The sequence below is a fragment of the Neltuma alba genome, unplaced genomic scaffold (genome assembly GCF_004799145.2).
Source record: "Neltuma alba isolate B1F8T4 unplaced genomic scaffold, ASM479914v2 tig00002945_pilon, whole genome shotgun sequence".
NCBI classification, from domain to species: Eukaryota; Viridiplantae; Streptophyta; class Magnoliopsida; order Fabales; family Fabaceae; genus Neltuma; species Neltuma alba.
Window position 1 is genome coordinate 159,629 of NW_021633079.1, and position 14,024 is coordinate 173,652.

A 14,024-nucleotide genomic window follows, 5' to 3' on the forward strand; every position below is an offset into this window, starting at 1 on the left:
TTTGGGTGCTTGCTGGAAATTGCTGCGTTGTTGAAATCCGACATAATGATTGACTTGCTTTTCCACTTTTTATCTTTCGGTGCGGCGGCACTTTTGGAAAAGCAAAAGAAACGACGAGGGTGCGGAACCAAAGGCTATTTCTTTTCTTTTCTGGTGAAAAAAAAAACAAAAGGCTATTTCTTTTTAATTTCTGTTTTATTTTTTCATTTTTTATTCCAAAGTTTATACTATAGGACCATTTGTCTTATAAAATGTAATTTTAATAATATTTTTTATAATTTACGAGTATTATTATTTCTCTGGTATATACTAAAGACATAATAAATAACTTATTTTATTGCACAATTTATTATTTTGTACGTATTAAAGATATAAAAAACATGATCATCAAAATATACAAAAAGCAACACATTTTTTTGTTTGGAATTTATTATATATCAATTTAAATTCAAAAATTTAAAAAATGTTTTATTGAATTCTTTCACATTTACCTTTTTTTTTTTTGACAATCCATGTAGTCTTACAACTAATATTAGGATTATTATAACAGGCAGGGCCTTTTGCTTTAGTCATGCCTAACAGCTGATATTAGGATTATTATGACATGCGGGGCTCTTTACATTGGCAATTAGGAATGGCAAATGCAAATTATCCTTATTAACGTGGTGCCAGGCTGAGTGGTGCATCATACTTTGACCCAACCTGAAAAATTCTTAAAAACATATTTCAGAAATATAAAAAAATTTATTCATCAACGAAAAATTAATTATAATAAAATTTTTTTGCACTTATTAAAAAAAGAAAAATATGATTATAAAAAAAATCATAATTGACATATTTGTTCAATGGTCAATATTAATTGATTTAATGGCCATAACATGTTCACACCTATTTAAAAACATTTTAAATACTTCTAGTCCTAAAAAAAGTTTACGGTATCTGGTCCTCTCACCATCAAAGTATTTTATAAGTACATTTGCATTTTGACCCTTTGAGAAAATTTATTTGGAGGAAAAAAGCCCCTTTTTTTGGCCATCAAGAGAAAAAGCTCGTTAATTTAATGCAACACATCATAAATGTAATTAACTAATGAATTCAAAAGTGGCATTTTTGCATCTTTTCTATATTTTGTAAATTTTTAATATAAATTTTTCAGCCTGATACGAGACAACTTGAAATTAACAGCTGAATTTGGAAAACACTTGTGACTTGATCTTTTTTTTTTTGAAAAAATAATGAACAAATCTTGAGCTGGTTATTTATTGAAGTATCCATGATGGAGTGAATTTTTATTTTTTATCGAGTGACGTTGTGATGTTATTTAGTACATTGTTGTCAACTGTTATATGTATCGAACATAATAAAATTACGCCCCATGAAAATTTAAATAGAGAAATTAAATGTTGGATTGGCACGTGTGAATTCCTTCATATGTCCCCTAGTATGATTTTTTTCAGAGTAATTTTAGAAATTTGGGGTCTTATCTATATATAATTGATTTAATTATATGATCCTATTCCTGTTGGAAGAATTTCCTATGCCTGGACAAGGATGTTAAAGCTAACAGAAAATATTCACTAGCTGAGAGTTGTTAATGCTTCACTACTGCGTGAGGTGCAGATAGACGAAAGATGAATTAGATGGAAATAATATATTTCATACAATGAATATTTAATTATTCATGTAAGAAATAAATATCATAGATATGGTTTTACAAATTCTGAATATATAATTCTTTAAATGATTGATTTGCAAAATAAATCAAATGGATTCATATTTTGATGAATGGTATCTAATAAACATAATTAAATGCCTATTAGGATGTGCTGGGTTGTTCGCCTGTCTTCAAAAAATGAGAGCCAATCATTTGGGTTAACAAGTGCCCAATATTTTAGGACGAGGGCTTTTAAGTTAGCCTAAATAGGTGCCCAAAAAAGGTAAGCCCATTTAGGTTTGAATTAGCCCAAATACATGTACTTATTGATTTTGCGTGTTAACTCATTGTTATTTAGCTTGAAAGATTAAGAGATCGAAGCTCATCTTGCTTCAAAGGTTCAAAGAACCTTCATGGTTGATCTGTATGTCAAGCAGGCCACCACCAAGCAAATGTTCTTCCTGCAACAACCAATGGAATTACAGCTCATGGTGAGGTTCAAGAGGAGAAATACTTATTGGATGTTTAGATTATTTTAGGTGATTTTGTATTGTAGGTGATAAATACGTAAGAGGATGTTATCTTGTAAAACGTAAAGTAATTTTTTGAGGAAATGCTAAATTTGTCTCTAAAAGATAGGAAGAATTATAATGAGTTCTTAACGAAGAAAAATAATTACAAACCAAGTTTCAGAAATTGTTATTTTCTACTTTAAAACTTGTTATGACAAACTGCTTAAATTGTTAGTAGGACTTTTTAATAATTATTTTTTTCCTTCAGGATCTCATTGTATTCTCTCTAAAAGATAAGTAGATAGACCAAGTAAAAGTCATGGTATAACTAATAAGTAGTGTCAATCTAAATTTTTTTTTTTTGGCTATCAGCACCAGAAAATATTATTTTTGTGATTTGTAGGAAGGAAAATGGCTTGAAATATATATGCGAAAGCAAGATGAAATGGATGGAAATAATATATTTCTTACAATGAATACTTAATAATTCATGTAAGAAATAAAGATTATAGATATGGTTTTATAAATTTGGATATATAATTCTTCAAATGATTGTTTTGCAAGATGAATTAAATGGATTCATATTCTGAATAGTATATGATAAATTAAATACTTAGTTATTATGGCAACAAATAATAATGCCTATCAACATTTCGGACATGTTTGGTCGTCACGTGCGTGTACTCAAGTAGAGTTAATTATTTGGGCTACCCGCACAAGTCTGAAGAATTTTAGGACTAAGTTGGTGAAAAAAGAGAAAAATTTTAGGACTAAGCTTAAGGAAGAATTGCTAGGAAATTTCAAGAAAAAAATATAATTATTAAAAAGTGCCAAATCCCAATGACAATAGAATAACCTATAATGACAAGTTTTATGATAGTAAATGACAATTTCTTACTTATTATTAAGACTTGTTGGTATTTTTTTTTTTTTTTAAGATCCCATTGTAATTCTCTCAAAATTAACATATAGCAAGGCTTTTCATGTTAGCAAAAATAAGTGCCAAAAAAAAAAGGTTGAGCCCGTTTAGCTTTGGATTGGCCCGAATACCTGTACTTATTGATTTTGCATGTTAACTAATTATTATTTAACTTACTATGAATATAAAATAATTATCATATATATATATATATATAGGAGAATCAGTTTTCATTGTTTTGATTTAAGAATAATTTGATATCCAATATTATTTAATCCAAATTTTAAGAATGGTATTTTCCCAAATCTTATATGCATTATAGCTTATATATAACCATCATGTCAATTTTCATTTTGGAGAGTCAATAATATATATTTATATAAATAATATGTGCTTTGTATCATTGAGTGAGACGATCGGATGATTCAAAATTATAAAGATTTATTTTCAATCTAAACTTGTATATAAATTTTTTTAGCCCACTCTTTATTGCACACATACTGGCCCTTTCGCTTTGTCATTGTAAGAAATATTTTATGAATTCCGCTAATCTCTTAAAAAATATGACCTAAAATATATAAAAATATGCACTATTAATAGGTCATGAACTATTTTATGATTTTTGTTTTTGTTTTTTTTTAAATAATGAACAAATCTTGAACTGGTTATTAATTCATCGAAGTATAATGGTGACAGTTTTTTTTTTTATTTTATCGAGTGACATTGTGGTATTATTTAGCATATTTTTATCAACTATTATATGCACGGAACATAACAAAATTACGCGCCCTGAAAATTTAAATAGGGAAATTAAATTTTGAATTGCTTTTACATATATCCCCCTGTATGATTTTTTGAAGACTTTTAAATAGTGATTGTTTTTCAAGATTTTGAGAGTAATTTTACAAATTTGGGGTCCTATTTATGTATGATTGATTTAATTATATGATGTTTTTTTCGTAGGGTCGCTTAAATCCCATACATTACCTGATTGATAACATGAAATGGTATAGATTGTGAGATACTCATCCACTTTAAAAATTACAAGCGGCTTTAACTTAATTTATACTTAAAAATAATTCAGTAATTAAAAAATAGCTTTTATATCAATGGCCTTGAAGTTTAATGACATAAAAACTCAAGCTGGAGGTTGTAAAAATACTAATACAAAATGTTAGTTTGACTACTAGATCTTGCTTCTGTTGTTAAAGAAACAGAAATAATAAGAATTTATGGCTTTTGTTGCGTTAAGAACAGAAGCCGTAAATAAGATTATTATTCTATCACCACTGTTATATATAACAACAGGTACCATACATAAATATATCAACTATATATACGCATGTAAATTAACTCTTAAAAATTTTAAATAAGATGTAAATAAGTTGCCACTTAAACTAATAAAATTTTTTAAAACATGTTAATTTTGAAATAGAAAAATAAATTACGCACATTAAAAATTTAAACACTAATGATGCCTGGTTTGTTTTGGACCAGATGGCATAGGTGAATGAAAATTATTTCAAAAAAATTGTTATCAAACCTATTTGTATTGTAACAGGTGTCATAAATTTTCCGAAAAAGAAAAAAGGGTTTTTTTGGGGCCTGAGAATAAGAAAAAAGTGTAGACAACTGAAAGTTTAAAAAACCAAAGATGGCGTCTGTCTTTTTTGGGCCTGACACCATAAGTTCTTTTAAATTTTTATATGTTTCGCGGCTGATCCTTTCAATCAGCAGACGCTATGAAGTGCTTTTTTATAAAAACATTTGGACTTCATTTTCCTCCATAATTTATTAATTTATAACCTTCGGCCGCTAATACTTTCATCTTTAATTCAAAATAATAAGTTATAAAAGCAATTCAAATATATAATGGATAAATGTGCATTGTAATATCATTTTCGATGTGTATCCAGTACCCCAATCTTTTATATGGTGATAGTTTTGTATTTTCACATATTATTATCGACATAAGTGCCATCAGTCTAGACAATCAAAATATTTTCTTAAGAATAATTTGATATCCAATATCATTGACTAATTCAAATTTTAAGAATAATATTTTCACACATCTTATATGCTTTATAACTTCCAAGTTAAGCTTATAATTAACCATCATGTCGTGTCAATATTTCATTTTGGACTAACAGAAGAAGGTGTGTAAAGAGCCATATTCAAACATGAGATAAAAATAACTTGCATAATTTGTTCCCAGTAAGATATAAATATTCTTATTCATATTTATTTCAGATTCAGAACACAAAAGTAGTACAAATATGGATCAAGCAAGAGAGAAGTAATTATTTAAATTAATTAAAGTGACTTGGAGAAGAAGAAGAAGCAGGAGGTTCCTGACAGCAAACACAACACTTTCTGAAACCACATGATGCGTTGCAGTGTCCATGGTTCCTGTAGTTACTGGCATCTTCTCCAGTGTCCTCTTATTTTTTGGCACAAATCCTACGGACCTACACACGCACATACAAAAAAGTGTGTTAATATAAATAGTTTTCAATTTCTGGGCTTAATTTAGTTTTGATTAATTTTATTGGTGAGAAGGACCATAAATTTGTATACACAAAAAGTATCAGTATACAATGTTGATACTATTATGACAATTAGGTCCTTCGCATCAATAAAAACTTTTTATAGGAGATTTTTTCCTAAATTTCTCTTTTAAAATTAAACATGTTATTCTTGAGCTATGTATATTTTTAAGGCCCCATGCAATGCTTTAAGCAATCATTTGGGGCATTCCAATTCTTTATTATTAATTAACCTTCTATGAACAGAGCAAATATGGTCGGAAAGAATTCATGATATTTTCGGTCTCTTCTAAATCACGCATATACAGGGCAGGATGAGACATACAACATGAATATGAATGTATATGGTGTATGTGTGTGCATATTGGCATGCCATGGAGGAACTTATTTGTATGTCTGTTATGAATAAGTATAGAGGAAGTACCTTCTAGAGAGTAGATGGAGACATTAGGGATATGAGCAATTTTAGGCCAATCTGGTCCTTTCTCCTTTTCACACCTCTCCCTCAGCAACGGACATCCAAAATCAACTAGTAAATGAGAGAGGGATGGAGGTAAAGCATCTTCTTCTGGCATGCCTTCAAAACTCATGCGAGGGCACTTATAAAACGATAAGGAAGTGAGAGAATGGAGGTGCACAAGACCCCTATGGTTTATTCTTCTCAAATTGTGACAACAATCGAATGACAGAGATTGGAGATTGGGCGGCAACAATCTCTCTTCTTCAGGGAACCACTCCATGACGTCATCACTAATTTCAAGTTGTTTCAAAGACAACAACTCATGCAAACCCCAATCCCTACCACACGCAATGACCTTGGAACACCCACGGATTGTAAGACGTTGTAGGCTGGAAAGCATACCTCCTTGGGGAAGAGATTCCATTGCTGGACAATTACATAAATATAGGTCATGGAGAGGTGGAAGCACATCTGAGATGCTCCATGTGGGCATGTCTTTCACTGATATCTTCATACAGTCCCTTAAAAACAGCATTTCTATGGAAGAGGACTTAGGAAGTGTCGCCTCCAAATTCCAACATCCAAAAATGTTCAGTTTTTTCAAACAAGGAAGGTGTTGAGGCAGAGACTTTGTCAGTTTAGGACAATCATATATACGAAGTTCTTCAAGGCATGGGAAACCTTCACCTTCATAACATACATCCCATTCTTCCCATTCTCTCATATCCCAAAACATTAAATATAAGAGGGAAGGAAATGGTTGAGCAATTAAGGAGCCATTCCCATAGAACTCTTCACCTATCACCTTTATTCCATGAAATTCACGGATCACGAGTTTCTGGAGAGAAGGTAGTTGCCCAAGTGGTGGTAAGCCCGCACAGTTGCCACAACTCCCTAGATATAAAGACACTAAATTAGGTAGAAAATGAAGAAGCCACTTTGGAAATTTGGTACCTCTGTATCTCTCAACGGTGAGCTCTTTCACACTCTGATTTGGCTCAAGGGCTTCCAATACGTGCTCCTGGCATTGTGCCTCTTCACGACTATAGCTGTCTCCCTGATACGACAACGTCAATTCAACCAATTTCTTTTCTTTCAACTTGGCCTCCCTCATATCTGTAGGATCACTCACGTACTCCATATTTGAGATGGTTAGTGAGCCTGTTAAGTGGTTAAGGGCTCCTAATTCTTTTATATTTGATCCTCCTTTCTTTGCCACAACAAACTGATTCATTGTTCGGAGCTGATTTAACTTTCCCATACCTCTTGGCATCTTCCGTATGCCACAGCCTTCCAAGTCAAGATGACGCAAGTTGATGAGTTTGTACAAATTTGACGGCAGCTCAGTCAAGTCATCACAATATGTTAATTTCAACGTTTGTAAATTAATCAACAAGCATATTGAATTCGGCAATTTCTTAATTGAAGTGAACGAAAGATCCAAATAATGCAGGTGCTTTAAATTGCTAATGCCATCTGTCAAGCTTCTCAGATTTTGAGATCCCTTCAAAGATAATTGTCGTATGTACTTGAGACGACAAAGCCTGGACATTATATCATCGCCAATGCTAAGACTGTCAAATTGGATGAAACTACGTAATTGGTGACATTTTAAAACTTTCTCAAAAATGTCAACATTATCGCTTTTGTATCTTATATATGAAAGGTAGCGAGTCTTGGTTGACATATCTTGTGCTTGAGTAGCATCAAGCGACACAAAAAACTCTCCTGCAATAGATTTTGCTAAATCATTTAGAAGATCATGCATGATGAAATAATCGCCACCTATTTTTGATGGCTCAAAAAAAGACCTAGACTCTAGATCTTTGAAAATTTCATCACCCGTTTCTTCAAGGCTTGTACTTCTTTGAGTTGGATATATTAAACCATCTGCCATCCACAATTGGATTAAGACATTCTTGTCTATATCATAATCTTTAGGAAAAATGGAGCAATATGCAAAACAACGTTTTAGATTTGACGGTAAATAGTGGTAGCTTAATCTTAAAGATGGGATAGTGTTGCTATCATTTTCTGATAATTGCCAAATCTCACTTTCCAAAATCTTATCCCAATACTGAGAAGAGAGTTTTCTGTGCAACAAACTTCCCAGTGTTTTTATTGCTAAAGGCAATCCTCCACACTTATTCACGATTTTTCTACCGATCTCTTCAAGATTTTGATCTTCATTATCATGTTGGTTGCCAAATGCATGTTTTGCAAATAATTTCCAAGAATCTCCTTCTTGTAATGGCATCAAAGGATGTGTGAAGGTACAACACATGACTTCTGCCACCTTTCTATTACGAGTTGTGACAAGAATCTTACTCTGTGGTGCTACTTGTCTCAACAGAGCTTGGAAGTCCTCCCAAATTTCACGGTTCTCGTTCCACACGTCATCAAGAACAAGAAGGAATTTCTTACCCATCAACTCCTCTTTTAGTTTACGCCGGCATAATTGAAAATCATCTAATATCTTAATTTCAGGATCAAGTGACTTAAGAATCACTTTTGTAATTTGATGAGCATCAAATTCTTCAGCAACACACACCCAAACGTGATATTGAAATTGATCCTTCATCTTTACATGGTCATAGACAAGTCGTGCGAGGGTCGTCTTGCCCATCCCACCCATACCAGTGATGGCAATCACATCCATAGGCAACTGATTCCCACCCATGTTCTGTGATAGTAACTTATCCACAATCTCCTGTTTATCAGCATCTCTGCCATACATATTGGATTCATCTATCAAACTTGTGGTACGCAATCTTTTGTATTCTTTCCTATTTACTCCCAATTGAAAACCAGTAGATGGCCCTTCCCTGAATGCCAATATCTCACTTTGCTTTATAAGATACTCGAGGTTGTTTAGCACCACTTTGATCCCTGACTCTATCGTTTTGTCAAATTGATTTTGATTACCAAGAGCAGTAAAGAAGCCTCGTACCTTGCGGATAACAGCAGTACTTTGCGATTCAGCATCTAGCTCCTGTCGTGATGCCTCAATAGCAATGTCGTCCAGCAAGTCTTGAGCCTTAAAGACTTCATCTTTGAGCTCATCAAGCCACAGCTTCACACGATGGTCTCTGTATTGCCTTTCCTCTACATCTTCAACAATTTTGTCCACAGAAAGAAGGATGATGCGTAATTTTGTCAGTAAGCTATGGTCAAGCTTTCTGCCACGAAAGTAGTCGAGAAAGTCACGAGAAGCCAATCTCTCAAATGTCACTTGAAGGAAGGAGGAGAGAAACGCTCCAGCCACCAACTCCGCCATGTTAAAGCTGAGAGAAAGTATTCAGCAACAAGAAAGGAAGAAAACTAGACAAAGATGGAACAAGAAATTCAGAAGTTGTTAATGCTTCACTGATGAGTGGTGAGGCATAGATAGGCGAAAGTCTTTCTTTGGTTGTTGGGAACTCTGGATGGTTATAAGAAATTACTCTGAAATTATAAAATACAATGATAAGGCTTGAATTGACACTTTTGAAAATTCAACTTTACCATCTGCCAGTCTTACAACAGCCATTCTTGTTTTTGTCCTTTACCTTCCTCGAATAATTCTCCTTTTTCCTGTTTGTCCTTTGAAAAACGATACCAACCACAAGCGAGGATAGAGAATCCCAAGCGATTGCAATAATTAATGGGAGAAAAACCTTTAGCAGCTTCATTGCAATTTGTAAAACATCCAAGATAATAGTAGAAGATAATATATTACATGAAAAGCATCCATAAAAATAATAACATTAAACAATTAGTTTTTATTTATTGTTTTGAACTTTTCCCCTCTCAGCACATGTTGTTATTGGAGTTACAGCGTAGATGTGTCAATATGAACTAGTCCCATATTATTCAAGACAGTGAAATAAGCCATAAGAATATAAATAATAACTTGTGTTTTTAGGCTAACGTTCATAACCTATACTTTTTCAAAAGAAATTATAAAATACAAAGATAAGGCTTGAATTGAGACTTTTGAAAATTCAACTTTACCATCTGCCAGTCTTACAACAGCCATTCTTGTTTTTGTCCTTTACCTTCCTCGAATAATTCTCTTTTTTCCCGTTTGTCCTTTGAAAAACGGTACCAACCACAAGCGAGGATAGAGAATCCCAAGCGATTGCAATAATTAAGGGAAAATTATACTCAGGTCTCATATAAGATAATTAATTCACAAAAAATCCCTCAAAATCTCAAAATGACTCCCAAGTCTCCAGGGACCTGTGTGTAATAAATTGTAATTGTAAAATTACTTATTTACCCCATTTATTTACAACCTCAACAGTGGCTATTGACAACTCGAGGAGAAGTGGTTAACAACCTCAGCGGTGCCTCTGGCATCCCACAGAGTGAGTTGTCAGAGACACTACCGAGGTTGTTAACCACTTCTCTTCGAGTTGTCAACAGCAACTGTTGAAGTTGTAAATAAATTACTGCAATAAAATTAATAGAGGTAAATAGGTAATTTCATAATTTCAATTTATTACACAAGGTCCTGGGGATTTAGGAATCATTTTGAAATTTTCAGGGACTTTTTATGAATTAATAGTCTTTTGTGGGACCTATGTGTAATTTCCCAATAATTAATGGGAAAAAAACCTTTAGCAGCTTCATTGCAATTTGTAAAATATCCAAGATAATAGTAAAAAATAATATATTACATGAAAAGCATCCATAAAAATAATAACATTAAACAATTAGTTTTTATTTATTGTTTTGAACTTTTCCCCTCAGCACACGTTGTTATTGGAGTTACAGCGTCGATGTGTCAATACGAACTAGTCCCATATTATGCAAGACAGTGAAATAAGCCACAAGAATATAAATAATAACTTGTGTTTTTAGGCTAACGTTCATAACCTATAATTTTTCAAAAGAATTTCCAAGTACTGTTGGAAGAATTTCCTATGCCTGGACAAGGATGCTAAAGCTAACAGAAACTATTCACCAGCTGAGAGCTGTTAATGCTTCACTACTGAGTGGTGAGGTATAGATAGACGAAAGTCTTCCTTTGGCTGTTTGGGTGCTTCCGGTCAATTACTGTGTAATTGAAATCCGACATAACGATTGACCTGCTTTTCCATCCTTTGCTTTCGGTGCGGCAACACTTTTCCAAAAGCTAAAGGAACCACGAGCCAACGGCTATTTCTTTTTAATTTCTGCTTTATTCTTTTTCCGTATGTGATTCCAAAGTTTATGCTCACTGTAACGCGCCGTCTGTCTCATAGAATGTCATTTTAATAATATTTTTCATAATTTATTACTCTTGTATAAGCTAAAAATATAATAAATAACTTATTTTATCGTACAATTTATTATTTTGTACATATTAAAAATATAGGCAACATAATCATCAAAATATAAAAATGCAAGCAACAAATTATTTTGTTTTTGGAATTTATTATTATATATAAATTAAAATTCAAAAATTAAAAAGAGTTTTATTGAATTATTGCACATTTACGTTTTTTTTTTTACAATTTGTGTAAATTGCAACTAATATTAGGATTATTATAACAGGCAGGGGCTTTTTCTTTAATTAATTAATTAGGAAAAGGGGATGGCAAATCATACTTAACAGCTAATGTTAGGATTTTTATAACAGGTGGGGCTCTTTACTTTAGTGATTAGGAATAGGAAATGCAGATTATCCTTGTTAATAACGTGGTGTCGGGGTGAGTGGTGCATCGTTTGGCCAATTGTTTGGTATCCATATTAAGAATACTACCCTATTATATCCTACCTTCGGTCTTTGATATAAATTCAATTGACTAATTTAAAAAAATTAGAAAAGTTACTCTATTTATATCTATTATTTTTTTAAAAGTAATTTGTCTCACTTATAAATTGATACATAATTTAATGATACCTATAAGTATTTTAGAGAGATTATGTAACACATGCAATAATTAAGTAATTTAGTAAATTTTTTAATCTCTCCAAATTAGTTAACTAGTTTATATATTAAAGACCAAATATAATAATAATTAATATTTTTTTAAAGAAAAATGATGCTTTTAAATAATTGAGAGAAAGAATAATACACAAGTAACGGTATTGTAGTGGAAAATAATGAATCCAAAATAACTAAATGATGGCGTTGGACTTTGACCCAACCTGAAACTTCACTGATAACATGAAACGGTGTAGGTTGTGACTTGTGAGATACTCATTCACTTTAAAAATTACAAAGCTAGGCACTTTCAATTAATTTATACTTAAAAATAATTAGTAATTAAAAGATAGTTTTCATGCTGACGGACTTGTAGCTTAATAGCATAAAAACTCCATTATAAATTGGAGGTTGTAGGATTGGTCTCACTTATAACTTTAAGCCATTAGTGCTTACCTCTTTAATTCAAAACAAAAATTATGAAAGCAATTCAAATATACTACCTCCGGTCCTTAATATAAGATCCTATTTGACTTTTATTTTGGTCCTAAGTATAAGATCCCAATCTATTTTGTCTCTCATATTTATACATTTTTTTCCAAAGTAATCTTTTTAATAATGATAGTTCTAGTCAATACACTTGATTAGTAAGGATATTTTAGGAAAGACAACACCTATTTATGACAAATAACTAACTCAACTTACTTCCTTAATCTCCTCAAATTAGTCAACTGGCTCTTATAATTAGAACCAAAAGTAGTATAATGCATGGCTCAATATATTATTCCAAGATAAGAATATAACTATTCTTATTGATTATTTGAGATCCAAAGCATAAATAAGAGTAGTACAGTCACTATCATTATTGAAGCAATGAGGTGAACATGATCAAATTAAACGAGGGGGTCCCTTACAGCAAACACAGAAACCAGCCTTGCAATGGCTGACTAGGCCAGCTGCATCACATTTTTTGGTGTTAGATATGATTAGTTTTGATGATGTCAAATAATAGAGCAAAAAGTTTGCATAAATTATTTACCTTATATTTTGACTAACTATCATACTTAATATCTTGTGTAATTTCCTCAAGAAAAGAAATGAGTTATTATGTTGAGCTTTGAGTTATGGAGAATGATCAAGAGGAAGAAGAAGAAGAGAGATTGAGAAAAGAAGAACTTGCAAGACCAAATGAAAATATTAAGATTCAAATTCATAGATTTGATGTTAAAGGTTGCTATGCTCAATCAGAAGTTTGAATGGCTCAATCGGAAGCTAAAATGCATAAACCGGAAGTTATATAATCATATATTGAGTCACCCTTCATATAAACATGGAAAATAAACTTCAAAGGTGATTTTTATGGGCATTTATCGATCAATTGATCGAGTTATCGATAAAACACATACTCTGTTATCCTCTGTTCTTCATTTAGCTCTAACATAGGTTCGGTATTTCTCTAATATCTCTCAAACCACAAATCCGTTTGAGGTGAAACTTGATTCATATGAAATAAGACTCAGAACACGGTTCATGGACACTAAAATCACCTTCAAAGAGTTTCATATGAGAGAGATATATTGTTCGAAACATTGCAGTAAGGATTAATGCCTTTATTCCGACCTTCAGTCACTATGATAAAGATAACTTTGCAACAACAATGAATGTTGGGATGATTCTTGTTTCATTAGAAAGTAGACTCAAAGTGCTTTATGGGAATAGGTCATTTGCAAAATTTGGAGTTGAATTGGAAGATTTATGATCACTCAAAGTTGACCTTCATTTTGCTTAAATCAGAATTTGAATTTATTGAGGCAAAGACTAGAAGTTCTACATAGTGATTAAGCTCTCGAGCAACATGCTACTCAAACATGTTATTGAGTAAAAGTACTAGAAGAAATGAAGAAATAAAAATTCATTATTAGATGTTACTCGAGCTTGATCAAGCAACTACGTACTCGATCATTTTATTGAGTTCCTGGTACTATCTCTTCGATTCTTCTCTTTTATCTTCATATGCATTATTAAGGTTTTATCATTAAC

The 14,024-nt window shown here is 32.0% G+C and overlaps 1 protein-coding gene across 1 annotated transcript in view; it reads right to left on the minus strand.

Moving 5' to 3' along the window:
• LOC114739874 (putative disease resistance RPP13-like protein 1) overlaps window positions 1-14,024 on the minus strand; it is a 57,495-nt gene that overhangs the window by 967 nt on the left and 42,504 nt on the right. The window contains exon 3 of the mRNA XM_028927976.1: window positions 6,056-9,359. Within this exon, the coding sequence (XP_028783809.1) occupies window positions 6,056-9,359 (3,304 nt within the window). The remainder of the gene's footprint in view (window positions 1-6,055; window positions 9,360-14,024) is intronic.